A 21739-nucleotide genomic window follows, 5' to 3' on the forward strand; every position below is an offset into this window, starting at 1 on the left:
CCTATATAGTGGATGTGGTAGGATAGCCAAGCCAAAACTGTAATGTGCTCCATATTCCTCAGATTGGTATGGAGTGTGGTGTTTCACCATTGCAGGACAAAGGTTTTCTTCTCTAGGCTGACACTGAAAGTTTGAGTCCTCAGCTTAATCTACATCATGATGCAGCAGTCAGAGCTGATGCCATATCTAGGTTCTAGGAAATTTAGAAGGATCATCTCTTTCCTATCCCAGAAGTCTGCACATTATTTTACCCTGCTGAGGGCTGTGTTCCCCATCTTTTTCTTTGACGGGGAATTCACATATCACCATTCCATGGACTGCTGTTTTGACTCCAGCTTACAGTGGTGACACCTCATCCCATCACTAGGAATTACTTTTGGAGCAGCCCATGTATTTTCCCTACATTTATCACCAAAAGTTTTGGCAAAAATGAAAGGTAGAAAATCATCAGATACTAATACAAAAACCAACTAACTTGGTAAACTGCATGACTTCTGCCTTAGATTCCTAAAGTTTTTTTTCCCCACTTCCAAACTCTACTGGCTGCCCATCCCCCCCCCCCCCCTCAAAAAAAAAAAAAAATCAATACCTTATTATCATGCAGATTCTATAATCTTGCTCTACAATATTGAAAATGTTTAAGTAAAACAAGAAAAGAATGCGAAAATGATCTGCCACAGAACAGCAGTAATATTTTTTTCCTGTATAAGCCAAACGGTTACTTTCATTTTTGTATGTTCTGACGAATCAGATCATGACAACCTTCAGACAAAACACTTATGTTAACATAACTGATGTTCAAACTGCATGAAGTGAACAACACTAACATAAAACATTTGCCACAAAACACACAGTATGAAGTGCTGTTCATTTTATAAGGATTATAAAAATCCATTGTTTTGGAGTCGGTTTCCTGAAGCAGATGCATTATTTCTCATTAGTTTGAACCATCTCCATCCTTTGCAGAACTCTCCCACCCCCAAACAAAAACAAATAAATAAAAAGATCAACCCACCACAACAGAAATACTGCCTATCAACATCAGAAAATCCCTACGTCTCTTAAACAGCAGACACAATTCTGCATGGAAAAAAAGGATTACAATACAGTTCCATACAAACCAAAAGTAAAATAGTTAGAATTTGATAAACTAATGGATAATATTTTAAGAATAAAGAAGACAAAAACCTTCACTACTTTCTGCTAGCTATACACAAAGTATTTAATTCCAGACAGGTTAATATCCAAAGGATTAGCAAGTATTCCACACAACAATCTGACAATACAAGGTTTATCATTGGTAGTTAAACTTGATTTACCAAGAAATTAACACAATTCTTTAGCTACAATTCTCACACACTTAAGTGTGATAACAGCAACAGAATCAACTACAAAAAGAGAAAACAAGCTGCTTCAGTGAGCCTTTTGGAGACTCAGATCTCTCTTGTCTCAAGTCTCTTGGAGACTTCATGCTCCAAAGAGCTACACCACTTTTCCTTTGGCTATAAGGATGGATCAAGCTCAACTCAAACACAGATAAAGTAACAAAAAGAATCACTTAACCAACCTTACACTTAAAATCAGCTGTTAAGTTAAAATAGGTTGAACGCCTGAACATCACAAAAAGCAAAGTAATCTTACCAGTAAACAACATCCAGTGGTGCAAAGTATTTCTTCATAATTAAATCAGCAAAGTAAGCTTCTGTTTCTCTGCAAGCCGTGCCGTTGCCAATCACAACAGTGCTACAGCTTTGAATGGGGTAGGAAAAAAAAAACAATTTTCTACTATTTTTTTTTAAGACTTTTTCACACAATGCTCAATGCACAATGACCCATAGATTACATTTTACATAATATAATGGCTGTATTTAATAAAAACATATTCCTAGTAATATAAAATTTTGCTTAAAAGTTTTACGACTTAAAAAGATGAGTCAAAAATTTCACTCATTTGTAATGAAATTGAAGAGTTAAAAAAATATCGATATTTATAAAAGAAAGGTTACGTATTTACAGTCCTCAGACCAACTCACCTGCTATTTCCTTCATCTACTATAAATCATGAAAAAGGATAGGTGCCCAAGCAATCAGAATCTTAGTTACAGATTATGTCTCTGACTGCCCCAGTACAGCCAACCAGTCACCAGATCATAACGTTTAAAGCCAATCTAATGCTTAAAAACAAATTGGCTCATATACCCTGGCAGGGCAGCAGCTGATTCACTGGACAAGATGTCTGTCCTGAAGCATGTAAAGAAAACACCTTTTAATTGTGCTCTCCATTTGCTATTCCATCTGGACATCTATCTGGGTAGGATTTCCTCTGCGTAACAAACTTCTTTCAAAAATTATATCTGGCTTTTGGAATAGGAAAGGATCAATGAGTAGGTTCAGGGTGGGAAGAAGGGAAGACAGCATGTCTAAATTTGTTTCTTAACTTAATGTTAATTTCAAATCCTAAAAATAAATAGAATGACAGGGCTTTATGGAAATACATTAATAGTATGCAGTCTTAGTCATACTCGTTGCTTTATTTCATATCCTTCTATGATATACATAGGGTAAAAAGCATGAATACAGTAAGGAAAACTAAGCTATAAACTACACAGAAGAATAATTCCATTAAATTTCATAGAATTTTGATTCTACTCAAAAGCCAGTATTGATGCAGCAAAGAATTTTCATTATGTTAAGTGAGTAAGAATAATAAACTTAAGTTTCCTCAGCATACCTGAACTGTAGCAGAAGCCTCTTTATCTTCTCTGCTTCACGAAATCCTTGACCAGAATGCAAGTATACAATATCAGTATGGAGTATCTGACCTAGAGCAACAAAAAGAAAAGCTATTTACTAACAAACAAGCAAGACATACTCTAAGGCTATTTCCTCCTGAATTACTTAAGTTAATTTGATGATTTACAAATAAAGCTTTTTAATAAGACATCTTTTCCATTTATTTTTTCTCTGGTTAGACAAGAAGTATGGTAGGCAAAGGATAAAAATGCTCTGGCTGCCCAAGAAAGACAAGTTGATACACTCTCTATTTCCCTGAGGTCATACCCAAACAAGAAATAATGAGCAGGAAATCATTTAATACTTTATACTCTTAATATTATCAAAGAGAAAAAAAAACTTTCTATGATTCTATTTGTAGACCCGGATCAGTTCCCTCTCGGTCTTCTCAAGGTTAAACAGACTGAGTTAACTTAGCCTTTCTCCATAGGGGAGATGCTCCATGCCCTTCACCATCTTTGTGGCCCTCCATTGATCTCTTCTGGGGAGCCCAGAACTGGACACAGTACTCCAGATGAGGCATTACAATGGCAGAGTAGAAGGGGAGGATCACCTCTACAAATGGTAATGCTACAGTCGACTAATTTTTATTTGTTTGTTTTAAAAGAGATCCACCAAAGAGAGAGTAAAATTAGGAATCCATTTTAAGGACTAGAAGAACAGGAACTCTAGAACTTCAAGGCTTGCTCCTGCCATATTCCCGTATCAAATTCGGAAATAAGCCTATATCGAACAGTACTGATAGCTAACAGTATAGCGCAAGCTAGAAACTATTTACCTCCATTTCATTCCCATTTTAAGACACATTAAGAGCATATCTTCTCTCATTCCCTCACTGGGTATGCATATTTTCAGTCAAAAATCAAAGACAAAAAAAATTCCTCACAGCACCAGCATGGATCCCCAAATCAGACTAGGATGCACTGGAAAGGCTATGGTTTTTATCTGTCTAAAACCTGAACAACATAAGTTCTACAAGTAAAACATTTCTGACTTCTCACGTTAACATATAAGCAAAACCAAAAGGTCTGATGAAGTGTCCAGATGTTCAAGATGCTACCCAGGAAAAAGCTAAGTCATAGAAAGCACTTAAATTCAAACTCTTTGTTACTAATAAAAATGCCAGGTGTTCTCATTGCATACTGTTGAGAAACACAGCTATTTGAATCTATATTCAATAAGGCTGAGGGAATTTGAAATTCTATTTTATTGAGGAGTAATAATATCACAAGAGACACCAGAATCTACAAGCAAAAAATTTAACCTTATATCTGAAGAAAGGAATTTCTAAGACAGGATGTGTGGAAATCACTAAAAAATATAACAAGCAAACAAACATCTATTTGATAAAATGAACATAGGTTGCTCTGAAAGTAATGCCTCCTATTTATTTTTACGAAAACTGCAACACATAACACTATTAATATTATATTAATAACATTATATTATGCTAATAATATATTAATTGTATTATATTAAAAACGCTATTTCATAGAGTAAATTCTCAGCTACAAAATGCTATTTTTCAAAACAGTCACCACCATTAGCTATGCATCTCCAGCACTTACGAACTAGAACCTGTATGCCACACTTGTGAAAACCTTCATGGCCATCTGGAATGTGACTCATCATCCACATCACTGTTGCCACTGCTGAAATGCACCACTCACTGTTTCACTGTACTCATATCCACTGCTTATTCTCCAGAAACATTCAGTCAAGTGTCAATGAACTTTTTTTGGATAGAGGAATTCAGTTCTACCCCCTTGCTTCATACACACCACCCAAGACAGACACTGTACTGTCAGACTGGCTCTCTGGTACCACCTGTTGCATGGCAACAACATGTAATGGGATACTAGCCGGAACGTGCAGTCTCTGCTGTCATATTACCAACATCCATCTCTGATGCCATGGGCCAACTTCAACAAGTAGGAGGCATTACTTTTGGAGTAACACTTACAGCTTTTTGAAACTACTCTTTCCTGTAGTTAAATACACGATTTTAACAGCCCTTCCAAAACTAATAATAACAAAAATCTATATTGAAACTCACTTGTTGGTGAAATAATAGCCAACTTGCAGCCATGTTTGTACCCAGGATCTACGCCCATCAAAGTACGACCTCTCACAGGGCTGGTCAGAAGCAACTGCCGGAGATTTCTTCCAAACATCATCACAGATTCCTTTTCTGCATCAGATGTCAACTTTGATCTTCGAAGGATGAAAGCAGAAATCATTTTTACTTCAACTTCCTTTCAAATGTACTTTCAATAGTTCCAAAGTCAAAAATATTTCCACTTCTGCTTTCATGCTCTCTAATCAAATATTACAGTTTCAATTACATTTTTGACACTTTTCTGTTTTCTGAGCAGTTTTCTGGTCAGTCAAAACCAGAATGAGAGGACTGCATAAGAAAGAAAAGATTATAACAGAAAAACCTATAAAAATAGCGTTCATTAGCAAACTAAAATTAAAGCCTCCATGTAATTTTGACTGGAAGACAGCTCCCCAAGAAGCTGGTATCTACTTTCAGAGAAAACTGGATTTGAGGAAGGCATGAATTGAACTTAGAGTAACTTCCCACTTCTTGAGAAAAATCATGATCCAGCAAAAATAGGACAATCACTTAGTCTGGGAAGTAGTAGAGACAACGTGGAAGGGCTAACACATTACAACTCTTGAGCCACATAGTTTCATCTACAAATTAAGTTCTTTGACAGATATTGTAGAGCCACACAGATCTGACATGTTTCTGTGAGGTTATCCTGCTTCCTCAAAACCAAACAAAGTAGGAAATGGACAGGGTTAATTCTCCAATTTCTTTAACAGAAGGAGGAGTTGGTGCAAGAACAATCTGATTTTGATGACTTCAAGCAAGAATACATACTTCACAGCACTACATGAGACAAATCACAGCCTTACTGAATGAAGGTACAGAAAAACACACAATCTTTTATTTGTCAACAGTGGACACAGAGAGACTAGTAAGAAGAAGCATTTTTGACAACATATGGCATCTTAAATTAAAAACAAAAACAAAAAACTGAAAAAGTAACAGGGACACAAATATTCATTATGTAGTGGATTGTTTCTATTTTTCAGGCAGTCGTTACAATTTTCAGCTGCATTACATTGACAAGAACTACAGGAATTAGACAAGCAAAAGCCTTCACAGAACTTTAAGGGTTGCCAAGGCCCTTAATCAGCTTTTCTTTCCACCCACCACTGAAAAAAGTAAGCTCGAAATGTATTTTCAACAGAGAAAACACCTGCATTGCAGTAAATCAAACACTGTAAAAACAAGTGACTGAAATGGTTCAGGTCAACCAATGCCAAACAGCTAAGTCTCAAGCAGGTTACAAAGAGTTCAAATAACTCTTAAATAGCACAAAAGCTATTTGACATGACTCAATATGAAGCTCTTCTGAGTAACCTTCAAATGTGGAAAAACTGAAGTCTGATTTAAACACACCCAGGATCCAGCAAACACACCCAGCTCAGCACTGTACCACTCCACAGTGGCAGAGAGATCTGGAAACTGTGCATTGGCTGTCACTTGCAGATTAGAGGTCCTCGTGCCAGTCTGCGGTGATGCTCTCTCTCTTCCCAACTCTCATTCATTCATAGTTTGAGTATACAGTAAATTCTGCAACCTTGGTAGCATTTCACAATACCCAGGCCACAGCCAACCCATACTCAAAGTCAGAGCAACCATGGAAAAGAAAATGAATAAACAAACTGACCCACAAGAATTGGCTTTGGGACATACAAACAAGTGGTACATAGGTACACAAAACTTCAGTTTCATGGTTTACTGTTGAAGTCAATCAGCTGTTCTCTTTCTCACATCACTGTGAGAGCGTTTTCTAAGGAACTGTGCAATAGGAAAATTCCTCCCTTTTATAAAAACAAACAAACAACTACAAACCTCTCTCTACTTATCAACTATACAAAATTAAGATAGATATTATTCAAAGCAAAGCTACACAACATTCGCAAATTTTATCCTTGTCTCCAACTATTTTCATCTCAGTATTTCCTGAGCCTGACATTGCTCATTTCTTTAGTGGTTCACAACAAATCTCTTGTCCAGCTACTCTATCAACTCACACACATCTTGTATTCTCAAAGTGATTTAGTGGGTCTACCACAAACAGTAAAGAGTTGCCTTCTTTTTGCTGGAGTCTTGGTCTGTTTAATTCTTATGGTTGGCCTACATATAAGAAGAGTGAAAGTTAGCCTTGAAAATTCTTTGCCATTCTTTGCACTCCACCTCAGTAAGTCTGCTCTTTCCTAAGGTGTGGGATCATTGCCTAGTTGACAATCCACAGAGAGAAAAAATTTACACCCTTTTATCTCCAATAACTTCCATTCACTGGGAGATTTCCAGATCTAATAAAAATACAAAGAGATAGCTATCCATTATTTTTCTGAGATGAGGGGATCAGAATTCTAAATATTAGCACACTATACCAGTTATTCTGTTTTGACTTTATCCCCCAACTAAATGATCTTCTGAATGCTTAGCAACTACATGGAAATACCTTCCACAGTGCCAAAGACTGTCAGGGCAGCTCAGAATTCATCATTTTACTTATAAAAAGAGAATTACTCAAACATCACTTTACTGTCGTTTCAGTTGCCATTTCATTTCCTGCCATTCAGTCTTGCAGCATCCTTCTGTAATACAATACAGTCCATACCATTCTTAAAGTGTTAAATAGCCCAAACCACAGAACCACGCTTTTCCAGAGGGAGTCCAGGGATATCAGTGAAGGTGCTGGTTGAATTCTTGCCCATAAAATTACCAGAAATACTTGATGTATTTTGTGAAAGGCCAGAAACAAAAAAGCAAATGCCTATGCCTCATAACTGCATCACTTTCTACATATGGGCACAACAAAAGTTCAGACAGCAAATGTGTGTAGAAACAAAGTTAAAAGTCAACAACAGAAGGTTAGAAGCTCTTGAACTAGAGACTGTAGAGAGACAGGCTGAATTCCATCTCTCCATCTATCCCAGAGATACGGGTTCCCTATGGCCCAGAAGGCTGAGTCCTCCCACACTGCAAATTCACGTCAGTCTATCTGTGAAGGGAGCCTTGTGCTGGAATTAAAATTGTCCCTAAACACATGCTATTAGTTATGTACACCTTATGGAAATGGTATTTAAAATTGGCATGGATAAATGGATATACCAAAACTTTTATAGTAACAGGAAATGTTACTGAAAGTGCCAGGTGCGTAGGGGGAACATAATGTATGTCCTTTCTATTACATAATATCCTGTATTTTTTAATTTCAAATATAGACGTTCCTTTTCCCTCTAACTGTCTCTCACTCAACACTTGTGTCAATGACATGATCTACTGTCATTGGCCCTTCATTTCAAAGTTGGAACAGTCATTTGATCCTTGAACAAATATTAAGCTACCTCAAACAATGTAATATCTTTCTGTTTTTTAGTGTACCATTAGCTTCTTCCAAATGGCAAGATGCCCAGCCTCATGTTTTTCCAATTTGAGACAATTCTCATTAATGTGGCAGAGATATAATGCAGAAGAGGATAGCAACCCTCCTCTTCAAACAGTCAGCCAGAATTTCAAGTTCCTCCTCTGAACTCTAAAAAGCACTCAGACTGTATATCACTAATAGTTACACTGTAATAAAAGCAAATAACCTAATTGTGACCTATTCGTTTCTATATTCAAAGTTAGATGAGTATGTCTTTAAACTGAGATTTAGGACTCCCCGCTTTTATACACAGTCTGTGAGGGAACCCTTTCCCTGGAAAAATGTCTGCAAACTAGCTTCAGGTGTGAAACAAGATATACAGAGAAATGTTTGTGTCCCTGAAGACAGAGGAGAGAAAGCACTCACTTTAAAAGAAAGCATGGAAAATTAGGAAAGGATTATACATTAAGAAATGTCCATGCCACATCACTTGCATCAAATCCTTATGGAATCCTTCCATGAAGGACTGCAACAAAATAAAATGTATTTCAAAGTGCCAAAAGCAACACTGGACATTATTATACCAGATATAAGAAATTATGGTATCTGACAGAGTGGAAGAAAGGAAATTAAACAATAAATAAGGTAACTCTTGCCGGCATATTTTATCTTTCTGATCACTAGATGCACTAGAAATTTCAATACATTCTTGGAAACTTTCTGTTCAAATGTTTAATGTCAATAAAAAGAAAAGAGAAAGAACAGCATGGGGTGGATTGCAGATATTAATGCTGAAAGTAGGTATTGAGTATTTTAGCAGCCTTTCCCAAGAGCCCTAAAAATCAGCTCCTGGTGTGGGGGAAGAGAATAAAAGAAGGACAAGGGTTAAGTGGTTATGGACCAGGAATAATACTGGCACGTTCTATGCATTCTTCTCCATGGGAGCAGCTTCAGCTTCTTCTAGTCAGACACTGCCAATCGTGCCAAACTATCACAATGAGTAAAATATAAACAAGCAACCACTCAGGAATAAACAGAAAGATTGGTATTCTTTAAATTTATCCCTTATATTCCTCATCTAGAAAGTAGTAGGGAAATAAGTTGGGTTTTTTTGCAAGGCTTTCTGTTCTTTTAACACACAAAATAACCTACTGCTGAAGTAGCCCTCATAATGTTAATCGCGATACCCCTTGTTATTGTTAAAATCTGAATACACGGTTAAATGTATTAAGCCATGATAGGAGCCATGGAAAAAAAAAAAAAAAAAGATGAAAAAAGAACCATTATATTACAGTTTGACTATTTATTTTATGACATCAGACTTACCTTTCAGGTGGGTTCGAATTTATTTGTTTTAATAACAGTTTGACTTCAGAGAAGGCTAGGAATGACAAATACTTTCACACTCATTTGACAGAAGCCAATACTTGCACACACTGTTCATGAGATGTTCCCCACTTTGGTCAGACAATAGATAGTGCCTCCCCTCAAGCAGCTACAGATACTAAGGTCACAAAAATGAGCCAACTCAGCACTTTGAAAAACTGTGAAATACACACACACAAAAACAACCACACAAAACACAGGCTCACCATGGAGTGACTAAACAAAAGATGTGAAGCAATTGCACTTGCCAAAAAAATGACCAAACACAGCAGATTGCAGTGAAGAAATCCAAAAGCCATGACAAATGTCTGCTGTTCAAAACATTAGCTGACAGTCCTGTTCTGCAGGGAAGAACATAGAACATTCATCCAACAATGCTCCTGAGAAGCAAATGCCAGGAAAACTGCTCTAATTTGAACCAAAATGTAAGAGCACAGCCAGACTGGGAGGGAAGAACTACATATCAGAATGTGACTGAGAATTTCAGTTTCATATTATGCTGAATAACAAACACAAATTTCAACATATGTGATCTCAGAAATAAAGTCTCTTTAATACATTCCAGTTGAACTGCTTCAAAACAGCTCTAAAACTTGAAGTATCAGGAAGCCTCTTCCAAATCAAACACAATGCCTGGGCAGTTTCTCTTGCATTCACAAAGTAAGTATCACACCATCAGTACTGCTAGCCAATCTGATAATATTCTTGCCAGGTGATTCTGGGGAAAAAGAAAGCCTATTCTTACCCAGGAAGGAACAGAGTTCATTTCATCTTACATGCTGTGATTAATTCAGAAGGGTGGAAAAAAAAACCCAAAAAACAACAGTTGTAATATGGACAGGTAAGATGTAGCAGGAATGTGCTTTTGGCCAGCTACATCCTCAGAGGAAGAACAGGCATTGCTACTTTTCCCATCTTGGCCTTTAATCATGAAACTTGGGAAGCACGACCTTTCTCCTTCTCATGAGAATAATCTGATATGTGGTCTGACCATCCAATCTCTAGCCATAAAGGAAACTTCAAATACAAATCAAGCCCAATACAACACCTCATTTGAAGACAACAATTCTAGAAAGTAAGCTTCCTGACATATTCAGTCATTTCAATTATGTGGTAAACTCTTACACTTCACCACAAAAAACACCTTATCTACTGTTACTTAGACTCTGAGCTTAGAGTTTCCTTTCAGTTCAGAGCAACATAAGTCTTACAAGCGACAATCTAATGACATCATTTCTACAGTACCGCCAGAAACAATACTGTCTTCTCTACAGACAATTACAATTTAAAATAAACAAACAAATAGGACTAACACTAACTACTACATCTACCACAAACTGCAGAGGGCCAACACGATGCACACCTTCAGCCACAGCAACTACTTTGCTAGTTTCTTTTAAACAAGAAATGGTGTTAGAACAATGTAATTGACACTGCTTCAGTATTAAGAGATCCTGGGGAAATTCAGCAACGTAAAACTTACATGCTAATATGAAGATAATTATATAATTCTATCATGATCATGTAACTCCATACTGTTCTTCATTAAATACATAAAGATGGAAACTCGCAAAACATTCCAAGTGTCTTAACAGGTTTCTTTATCCTAGCCTAAACCAAGAAGGGTCACATATTTAATCAACAGAACCAAGAATACATAGTTTTGAAAATATGGAAAGTAAAAAATTTCCAATATTTTCAAATGTATAAAAGTTATTCTAATAACAAGTTAAAGAGAATTGTTAAGAATTCAGTAGTATGAAAATATGCATTTATTCTGGGATTACCTGAATTCTCTACAAAGGAGAGGATATATAAGGCGTTTGTATGCATCTTCTACTGAGTTTTGAAGTATCTTCATTAACTCTGGTTTTAAAAATTGCTTTGGTCTCCATCTGCATAAAAATAGAAAAACAAGTAAAAAAAAAAAACAAAAACACATGAAAACTCAGATAAAAAGGGAATCTTAAAAAGCCTTTTAAATTGAGAGTTAAAATGCAATGTTCTATAAACTGCAAAATTACTACAATAATTAAGTAATGAAGTAATGGTTTTAAATGTGACTAGAATCATACCTAGCTCTTGTTCTGCTGTCAGACAACGTAGGAAGCCTGTATTTTTATTTTCTTATTTGTGTTAGAATGCAATGATATTTTACAATTTAAAGAAAATAATTAAAGAATTACCTTTCACTTTGATAAACTGAACTGTCTCAATTGAATAAGAAACTTGGACCAATATAACGATTAACATTGTGTTAATTATTAAACCTTCATACATTTAAAAAAATGCTGAAACATCTTTTTTGAGCATCATCAGAGCTCTTGATACAAGGCAAACGTGTCCAGATAGAAATGAAATCAAACTCAAATACCATTTCAAACGCTTTGAGTACTCTATTCAAGTTTAATAAAAATCTACCCATTTAGCAGCAGTCCCACTTTAAAAACAAATAAAATAGCCCCAAACAATTAGAAAATGAATTCTCAATAAGAAATATCCAACAGAACTAAGATCATTTCCCACCATCTTCTAAGCCAAACTCTTCAAAGTATACAGTTTTTTAGAGAGAACTTGCACAGCATTCATAGGAACAATTACTATTCAAATTTTGAACTAAAGTATACCTCAACTTCAAAGCTAACATTCAGAGTTTCCTTCCCTTGGTGTATTTTTCATACGCCTGGGTCTCTAACTGCAAAAGGATTTGAAATACATTTTTAAATGTCTGGATACATTTTATAAAGAAAAACAGGACTGAATTTAACTTTTGACTTTGTTTAATTTACTTGCACTCACTCAGAAATACTAAGACTCCTAAACCGACTGCTCCTATCCAGACAGTTTTTCAGCAATTTAAGGGAATTCCACGATTTCCCAAGACAGCTTTTCTTTTTTAAGTGTATGTAACATAACGTGTGATGAAGTCAACGCTGTCTCAACACACAGCCACAGGAGCAGAATGAAGCCTACCATTTAGTTTTACAGCTTTCAGAGTTTTAAGTGTTTAGCCACATGACCTCATCACTTTCCTAATAGCTTTTGCAAAAAGATGTATTATACTTCTTTGTTACTAGCGACTCTTTCCATACACATGTAAAATTGTCAAAGGCTTTAAATTCCCTTGTTGCCATCCATTTCAATAAACATAAAATTCATACAGGTGGTAAAGCATGACTACATCCCCCCAGAAGGTATCTTCAGAGCAAATAAGAATCAATTTTGAAACTGGTAGTTTTTTAGTCCTTCTCTTCTACGCATTATAGCTAGCTAGCTTACATCTTATCTGTAAATTGGTTAGCACAGCAGATGTTTTTATTACGTATATATATATATATATATATATACACAACTAAAAATGACGGGCAACATTCTACTAAAATCCTAAATTGCTACAAATTAAAAAATAGCCAAACAGTGACTTCAATTCATAGCAAATACTGTACTTCAATCATTCCAGTACTGCGTAAAGGAAGAGAAAAATTTATTGTTATAACATTACAAGCATGCGCATATAATACTTAAGCTTTACTCTAATTGTAGATTTTCCTCAATTATTTCATCAAGAACTGACAAAAGCCCTTTAAATGAAGCCCTATTTAGCAAAGCTCCATGTGAGTAATATCCTACTCCACTCATCATCTCTGTGTGCATACATGCTCCCTACAAGGATCACCATAAATTTAAATGGCTCAGACTACTGATATACCTCAAAGGGTGAAACTATACATTAACAAAATTAATGGAGAGTATGTTAAGGACTACAAATGTTAATTAACAACTACTCTAGGAAGAGAACAGTCAGGCTTTTAGACCTGAAGCACAGAAAGCAGAGCTTTATTTTCTTCCAAAACATCATGTGAAACTTGTACCAAATCAGTGATCTCATGTAAAACCTGTGCCGTAGACTTTACACAGCATGTGAAATGGAACAAAAACATTGTCAGATCCTGAACTTCACTTCCAAGGGCTCAATCCCACTTTGGAACAAGTTCACACCTTTATGTTCAAAGCAGCTTCTCATTGCTCATTTACCCACTTCCTAAACACTGTCAACTAACAGAGAAGCTGTTTTCAGGGAGAGAAGTTCAATCTACAAGATCTAGTATAAGGGTACTCGTGAATTTTCCATGCAATCCCATATTTCAAGAAATGATAGATGCTACTACAGGCATAAACTGAATGTCCTGAATTTGTGAAGAAAATATAGATTTCATAGAAAATGTCTGCACAGAGCTGAATGCAGCAATGAAGAATTCTAGTCTTTCAAACCCACTTTTTATCCTTGTGGTATTCAATACTAAAATATTAGCCTCAGAAGAACAAGTAAAGGTCAGTCTATTTACTACTAATTCAATAAACAATATATGACACAGTCTAGAGAGTAGAACACTGGTCAGACTTGGTAGCAAGGTAGGATTTATGGTTCTACACCTGACTATGCCTGCAAACTTCTGAAAAAGTACCATGGTAAAACTTTGAAATTTTTATCCCAAACAAGTGTCTTAACCTTCTGCTCTAACCAATAAACGAACACACTGAAAGTAATTCAAATCTTGGACTGTCACCTCCACGCTTGTAAAGGAGAAGGCACATTAAGTAAGAAATATCTGTGTATTTGGTAACAGTAGTCATGTTAATGAAGAAGTTGAGAATCTGTCTCAGACGTTAACACACCAACATCAAAAATCATTCTTTCTGAAGTTCTCTGGTGTTGGAGTAATTGCCCTTAAATAGTAAAAAGTATGAGTATGTATAGCTGAATAAATGCTAAGTACTAATAAGTGGTTCCACTTCCAAGGTCAATGTTCTTTTTATCTCAGAATGACTCACAAAAGTGTAATCAACCAAAAATATCCCAATTTTCATCCCACTTTAATTTGTGTAACAGTGACAAGCTGTTCCATTATCTGTAGCTCACAGATGCAGTAAAAGCAAGACTGACGGTCATCTTCTGCCTACAGAAAATACAGCGTGAGGAATATGGAAATTCCATTAAATATATTAAAACTAAACTGATACCTTAGGTGTGTTTATTAATCCTGATACTTTAAGAAAAAATAACTTCCTGTTAGTACTACATCATATTACATTATCTGTCAAAATGAAAATAAGTCTTTCAGAGACAAAGGGTACATTTTTACCACGACTCTTTCTTGGATTTATTGTAGAATAAAAATAATTGCTTTTAGATATTAGAAAGGCCTTCACTCCCCACCCTCACCCCCCCCCATCTTGTTTCCTCTGTTTGGTAATTGAATTTTAAGTGGCAAAGTTAAAGGTTTCTCTAACATCCTCACAACCATGCTCCATATCTCAGTTAAAAAAGATAAATCTGTATTTCATGCATGCAAGGAAAATGCAGAGTTTGGGCAACAATATTCTTCAATGGAAAGCATTAAGCTGAAGTGCAGTTTCCAAGAAAATAAGTAACAGAGATACTGCCCAAAACAATTCATATTCTACTAAAACTTCATCAAAAAATTATGCAACACAAAACGTTTCACTACAAACGTAAAAAGGAACTTGTCAGAGCAAATAAGCAAGAAATAAGACAATCTCCCAGAATTAAGAGCTCATTTTTCTGAAATGACCAGAGATCAGAACGCAAGAATCAAGTCACAAAGAATGTGAGGATTATGGATTGAAGAGAGCCACTTATAGGTTGTCAGTTAAACTTGATAGACTTTTTTTAACCAGATCAATGAATGCAGTTCTTTACATACACAGAATTCAGTTACATTCTTTCCTAATTTAAAATTTGAGGCAGTCTTTAATCATTATCATCAGGCATACAAAGTTATTTTTCAGAAGTTAGAAGTACGTTCCAGTGTGGATTCTTCAAATTCCTTTCAGTAAAGAGTACTGGATGTGATGCATATTGTAAATTAAAAATACATTCACATTTCATCATGTCTTTGTTTTTTAAAAATTCAATTGCTTGAAGAATGGTGCCAGAATTCCCCAAATAATGCCAAAGGCACTTGTGTGTGTGTGTGTGTCTGTAATGCCACAGCAGTGGGAAATGTAGAGTAAGAATTACCCATATGTTAGTTTCATCTAATAAGCAGTTGTTTAAATTGGACTCTTAATGTAAGAAGACACGAGGTACATTTCAGCATGTAGGTGTCTACAGTAAAAAAAAAAAAAAAGAAAAAAAAAAAGAAAACATTAAAAAACATTTCTGTAAGAATATGTATCCATGCAGACCTTTCATTGACGCACCACCAACAGAATTCATTCTTCACCCCGTCAGGAATGTTGACCTTCACTGTCAGGATCTTCAGATTTTCCCCTCGGTTAATGGCCAGAATCTGAGCGCAAACATAAATGGCAGAGACAGATGACACACAAAATATCCAAAAGATAAACTTATCAACATTTGTGTACGCGCTTGCTTGACATTCTGTAGCAAATCATGATGGTGGTACAGTAAATCAGTTCACCAAGTACTAGGTTGTACAGATAACATCCACAATTTAAACACAGATTAAATCATGCTGTGGCATAACAAAGCATGCCTTTTTCCCTGAGTCTGCAATCCCGAGATCCACTTTTATCTTAAACACCCTTAAAAGCACAAGTCAGCATAAACTGATTCAGTCGAATAAATTAATAAGACAAATTAAAACTCAAAATCGAATCAAAAAAGTGATTGCAATCAGAATAAGAAGAACAAAGTTAGTTCTATGCTTTAGGCTTCATTCTGCTTCCCAAGAGCATCACTAATTTAAAATTAATTATGTATCAGAACTTGACACACAAAAATGATCAGCTTCATTTGAAAGAGGATTAATTTAAGCTATTTGCGCTTTGGTCACGAACAACTGAAAATGTTACAGGCATGTTATAGATATTAAGGCTCCAGCCTTACAGTGTATTCACATATTTCTGGAAGTCTTGTGTAACACAACTGCACCTTCGTGTTCTGAACATAAATTTCTGCAGAAGTGGTATCTGCATACAGCTTTTTATTTCAAATGGAAGTCACAATTTAAAACCAGGATGACAACCAAGTGGTGGATCCCAGTGGTTATCTCCTAGCCTACCCTCACCCTGAAGATGAGTTATAGCCAGCTGAAGCAGCCCTTCTAGCATTTTACAGGGAAATTCACCAACCAAGGTCTTTCACAAACAAACAGAAGCAGCTACAAACAAAATACATTTTCAGAGTCCAGTTTCCCTTCCAAAATACTTTTAAAAGTGCAAAAATAAAAATAAGAAATCTGCTACAAGTTGACATTCCCATATTACTACACATGTTGCTGTACGTAGCAGGCCCTAAGCACTGTCACAACAGAGCATTCCGTGTCAATCATGAACTTTAATTCAATCACTAGCTAACTCAGACATGTCACATATGTTAAATACAATGGTTTTAAATGACTCCAGGACATAGTACCAATTTATATTCCTCAGCCTTACTGCTCCTGTGACATACCAGGCCTGACATATCATTGAACAACAAAGCTAATAATAAAGATTGCATGTGAAATATTATAGCATCTGGTACCTTGACTGCCAAAGCAAATGTTTTCATGTAGAGATTAGAAAGACACATTTTAACAAATCAAATGCTTTCATGTTTATTCTGATTTTATTTTAAAAAAAGCGAGAAAGCTAAATGTCAAACTAAAACGAAATCAAAATGATGCTCAGGACAAAGAATGCATCTGATAGAATTATAATGTCATCATTCACTATGCTGTTAGCGGGGTCAAGATTTACATCACATGCTGTGTATGGGCACTGTCTGTAGAATGTGCCAGTCACCTGAACTTAAAACAGCTGCACTGCACTACTGCTTTCTTACATTTTTAATCTCATAATAAAAAAGCTAATCTGACTCTCCTCTTTGAAGTCATGTGCTCAGAGAAGAACTATCGTCTCAGAAATGCTCAATTCAGTACTCAATTGATCGATTCCTCCCTTTAAGGTAACAAGGGTATTTATTATTATTATTTAATTAACATTCAACACAACTATTCTAGACAAAAGTAACTTTTCAGTTCTGGAAAACAGACTGCTTTTAATCCAGACTGGAACAGATCCAGGAAACAAATTAATGGAGAAAAAAAATACACACTGTTTAAAGCAAGAATAAAAACTGGATCTAGTTGCAAAATGCATCAAATCTAATTTTGTTTATCAGAAAAATGCAAAACCCTTCCTATTTCACAGCTCTCCTCTATGTCCCAGATTTACTTACACTCACTAAGTTTTGTATATTTTGCCAAGGACATTAATTTCCAATTCCTTTTTAAGTATGAGATTGAAAATAGAGCACTTGCCTCAAACATTATGCTTCGTGAATAAATTCTTTTCCTCCCACAAATTCAGCCTTTTCCAAAGAGAGGAAAGCAACTTCAAGGCATGCACAACAGATGAAAAAATCAAGTTAACTCCTGAAGGACATTTTCCTTAGTCGTGGAAGCATTTGTACATCCTCAAAGAGACCATTTGGTTTCTCTGCTGCCAGAGGAAGGAACCATGGCTAAACTTCCTGAGAGCAAAACCTTCCAGTTGTAATTACCCACAGCCATCCAGCTGTGTCAAAACCTGGAGCTGGACTCATTATACAAAAAAGTTTTTGTCTTTCAGGTTCAGTATTTTAACTTTTTCAGTTGGAATCTTGGCTCCATCTCTCCGAATTATTTTACAGTATGTCTCAACACACAGAATCATGCCTTTCAGTAAACAAAGAAAACACTAAACTGCCACACATGCAATTACAGATGCACACAGCTGCACAACCACAGAACCCAAGTACAGCTTACTGCACATCATTCTACCTTTTAATAAAGATTTAAAGGCATTCTCATGGCTTCACATGCTTTGGTCTTAAAGACAGTCTGTCCTCTTATGTGTGACACTAGTCTGCTGCCTTTAACCACAGACACTCTAGAGCAGAGTAAGTTGTACACAGGCCTTCAAAATGACCTGCGTTCCCTTACTCAGTGCTCATTTTCAGTGCAGTATTATACAGAATCTTTTATTCGCAACCATCTAAAAAGGCAATCTTAAAGCTGACTTCTAACTGAGCAGAAAAGAAATGTTTCTTAGTATTCAGTCACCAGAGAGTACAGGAGGCTTTATAAACAACGTAATTTCCAAACAGCAGAGACAGAGGCATTAAAAAAGGAAGGTTCAAAACAAAGAAAAAAGTGATCATTTGTATTAGCAAGGTAGTAAGGCTGGGTAATAAAGAAATTGAAAGTTATAAGAAAGATTTCAAGAACTGCAATTCTACTGTGTAGGTTAAAGGAAGAAATGGCAGATTAGAAGAAAACAACAGCCCTGTTTTTTCTATTTTTATTCCTTTATTTTATCAACAAAACACAAAAGTTAAAGAAATTAACTGGAAAATAAATAGAGAAGCAAAAATCAACAAAAAATAGAATAAAATATTTAAGCAACTTAAATCGCAAAGTACACGTGTTTTGTTTTTTTTCTTTTTCTTGTCTAGCATAAACAAGCCCTGACATACCCATGGCCTCAGTAAAGTACAAACAACTGACTTAAAGATTTATGCCAGAGAAGTAATCAATACATTAGCATAGGCAATAATAGAAATAAACTGGAAATGAAAGACAACAAGTAGGTCTGCAGAATCATCCAGGAGCAGCAGCATTAAGAACTGTGGTTATTTCTTTACTGGAGAGTAGGAATTGGCACAGAGGCATTAAGGTTACTGAGAGACAAAAGGAGAAATAAACCAAAACAGACTGAATTAATCTTAACATCAAAACCACAAAATCAGTAAACATCCTGGATGATAAGCAATGCAGCCACAGGGTCAGAGTGCCAACCAGGTTTGAGAAATCTGGTTTTGAGTCCTGTCTCCATCTAAGCAACAGTTTTCCTCACATAAATTGGGAGAGGAAAAGGATGCCTTGCCCAAAAAGTAATTCATATCAGAAAATACTTGTATGCCCTATACACTTTGCATATGAAGACAGAACACCTAAAGCTTTTAGAGCAGGAAAAACTATATAGTCTTTCACAGCTGAAGTATCCATTCAATAGCAGAGGAGCCAAACAAGATGTAATTTTTTCTTGCCTTGTCTTTTCTTGGAGGAGGTGAGTATGAAGTTAGCACATTCATGTTGTGAAATGTTTTTCATAATAAATTCATTTCAACACATGCAAGAAAGTCCTTTATTAATTCAAATATCTCACAGTTTTAAAATGGCAAGGAGAGGAAAAAAAAAAGCAGTATACGATAGATATTTTGCAGTGCAATAAGGCAGGCAAAGGATATTCCTGGCTAGAAATAGCTGAGAGTGTTCTTTGCTTGTTTTAAAGCTACACAACCATGACCAAACCAGAAGACAAATCACTTGGTGATTAATGATGAATCTGAGCAAAGGCCTTGACAACTGTATTGAGTGTATCCCGCTACAACATTTGAAGTGCAGTAACTGGGGCAGCCTTACAAAACATCAGTTTATCTTCAGTCAGTAGGCTTACTTTGTAGCCCATTACTTTTCCTAGCCATATAGATCAGGGCTTGGGCTTAGGATAACTCAAGGATGTATCAGAGGAGGGAATGTTGATGACATGCAGAACATACTCATTTTCAGGAGCAGTGCACAGTTCCACTGAGCCTGTTTGGGTTGTTTACTTTTTACAATAAGCTGCTGCTGACAAGAGCTACTTTTGTAGATCACCTCCAATTTCAGTTTTCTGGATCTTCCCTTGACACTTTTCACCAGTTTAACCTGATAGGCTTAGAACCAAATGCTTGCTTCAAATACTTACAACTTAACCAAGCACCTTCCAATACTATGTAACATCCTATTTCCATGCTGTAAAATGATAAATTATCACTCTGCCTTTATACCTCTCCTGATAACACTTGCTATGGACTCATCACTGGTGGAAGGGAAGGTGAGCATGGCACACATGCTGGAAATAAATCACACCAGTATTGAAATTCCAATACATATTCATTCAGTAAAACAGACAATAGACATATTGAAGACACGGACCTCTGTCATGTTTCTTAATGAAGAGATTAACATCTCAGACCTGTGTCAAGAAGAATTTGAAATTCTATTGCCTTAGGTAACAGGAAATAAAAATTCAAGACTCATTTAAATCAGTTTCAAGTAACAAAACCCAAAAGCAAAGTTAGCCATGCTACAACTACAATTATAAGAAGAAAATAATTTGTAGGTATACCTGATGATGCTGAATGTTCTTTATATTACAAGAAAATCCATGGTATAGCTGGAATTTATCAATATTCTTTTCATTACTATTTTTGGATGACACTTTTGCCAAGGCTGACTGGATACAAATGTATCTTTGCTGGCATCTGAATGAAAGAAACAAACATTATTAAGTTATTTTAGCATGAAACTTGTAAAAAGTCATTAGTGTTTGTATTAAATAAAAACCAAAGTTTGCTCTATTATAAACTACGTCAACTCCGTAATCGCTTGCAGACTTTAATGCTGAGGCTGACATGACATATACTGACTTGGAACAGACTAAGAGAAGAAATTCAAAGAGACATCAGGAGAAGCTGAATGCTGCCTTCTCATGAAATGGATGGACAGTCAAAAGCCATCATCTGTACTTAAGTTTGGTCAACTTGTTCTACAAGGTTTTGAGAAGTTGCAAAAAAAATGCTACAGTAGTCATTTACAATATAAAAATGCAAGATTTCATTTGAATCTCAGAACTTATTTCTTGTTTTGAGCACAAAACACCCACAGAACTTTCCACTGCTTTATTTTTATGAGTAACAGAGATCCCAAAAATAACCTCCTAAATGCTTCTTATGATTATTGTATATGTAATACCCAATTTAGATCAAAAAAAATATCTGCAAAGAACTGCGTATTCAATAAAGGATGACCAATTCTACTAGTCAAAAGAATAAGACATCTTAGTAACAATGGGATATCCTTTATAAAACATTCAATTCATTGAAACTATCACATCACTGTGCTCTAGACTTTTGATGAAGTTGGACACTCCAGTAACTTTTCAGTCCTTGGGAATCACAGTACCTTGCTACATTCAGAAAAGATTTCTCTTCCACTGACAGTAAAACGGGTAGAAATGCTAAATAATGTCCCAACACAAGCGAAGAA

At 35.8% G+C, this 21739-nt stretch overlaps 1 protein-coding gene across 10 annotated transcripts in view; it reads right to left on the reverse strand.

The window, feature by feature from the left end:
- SRBD1 (S1 RNA binding domain 1) overlaps positions 1 to 21739 on the reverse strand; it is a 114478-nt gene that overhangs the window by 79263 nt on the left and 13476 nt on the right. For 7 of the 10 annotated variants that reach the window (XM_085543114.1, XM_085543116.1, XM_015857535.3 and 4 more), the window contains 6 exons: positions 20820 to 20955; positions 15846 to 15949; positions 11423 to 11530; positions 4850 to 5007; positions 2732 to 2822; positions 1642 to 1749 (listed from right to left, as the gene is read on the reverse strand). In XM_085543114.1, coding sequence (XP_085399240.1) covers positions 1642 to 1749; positions 2732 to 2822; positions 4850 to 5007; positions 11423 to 11530; positions 15846 to 15949; positions 20820 to 20955 — 705 coding nt within the window. Of the gene's footprint in view, positions 1 to 1641; positions 1750 to 2731; positions 2823 to 4849; positions 5008 to 10161; positions 10354 to 11422; positions 11531 to 15845; positions 15950 to 20819; positions 20956 to 21739 lie in introns of those variants that run through there. The other 3 variants (XM_085543119.1, XM_085543118.1, XM_085543117.1) reach the window with 2 other exon arrangements.

This window comes from Coturnix japonica, chromosome 3 (genome assembly GCF_054131305.1).
Source record: "Coturnix japonica strain WE chromosome 3, WE-NBRP24, whole genome shotgun sequence".
Lineage (NCBI taxonomy): Eukaryota > Metazoa > Chordata > Aves > Galliformes > Phasianidae > Coturnix > Coturnix japonica.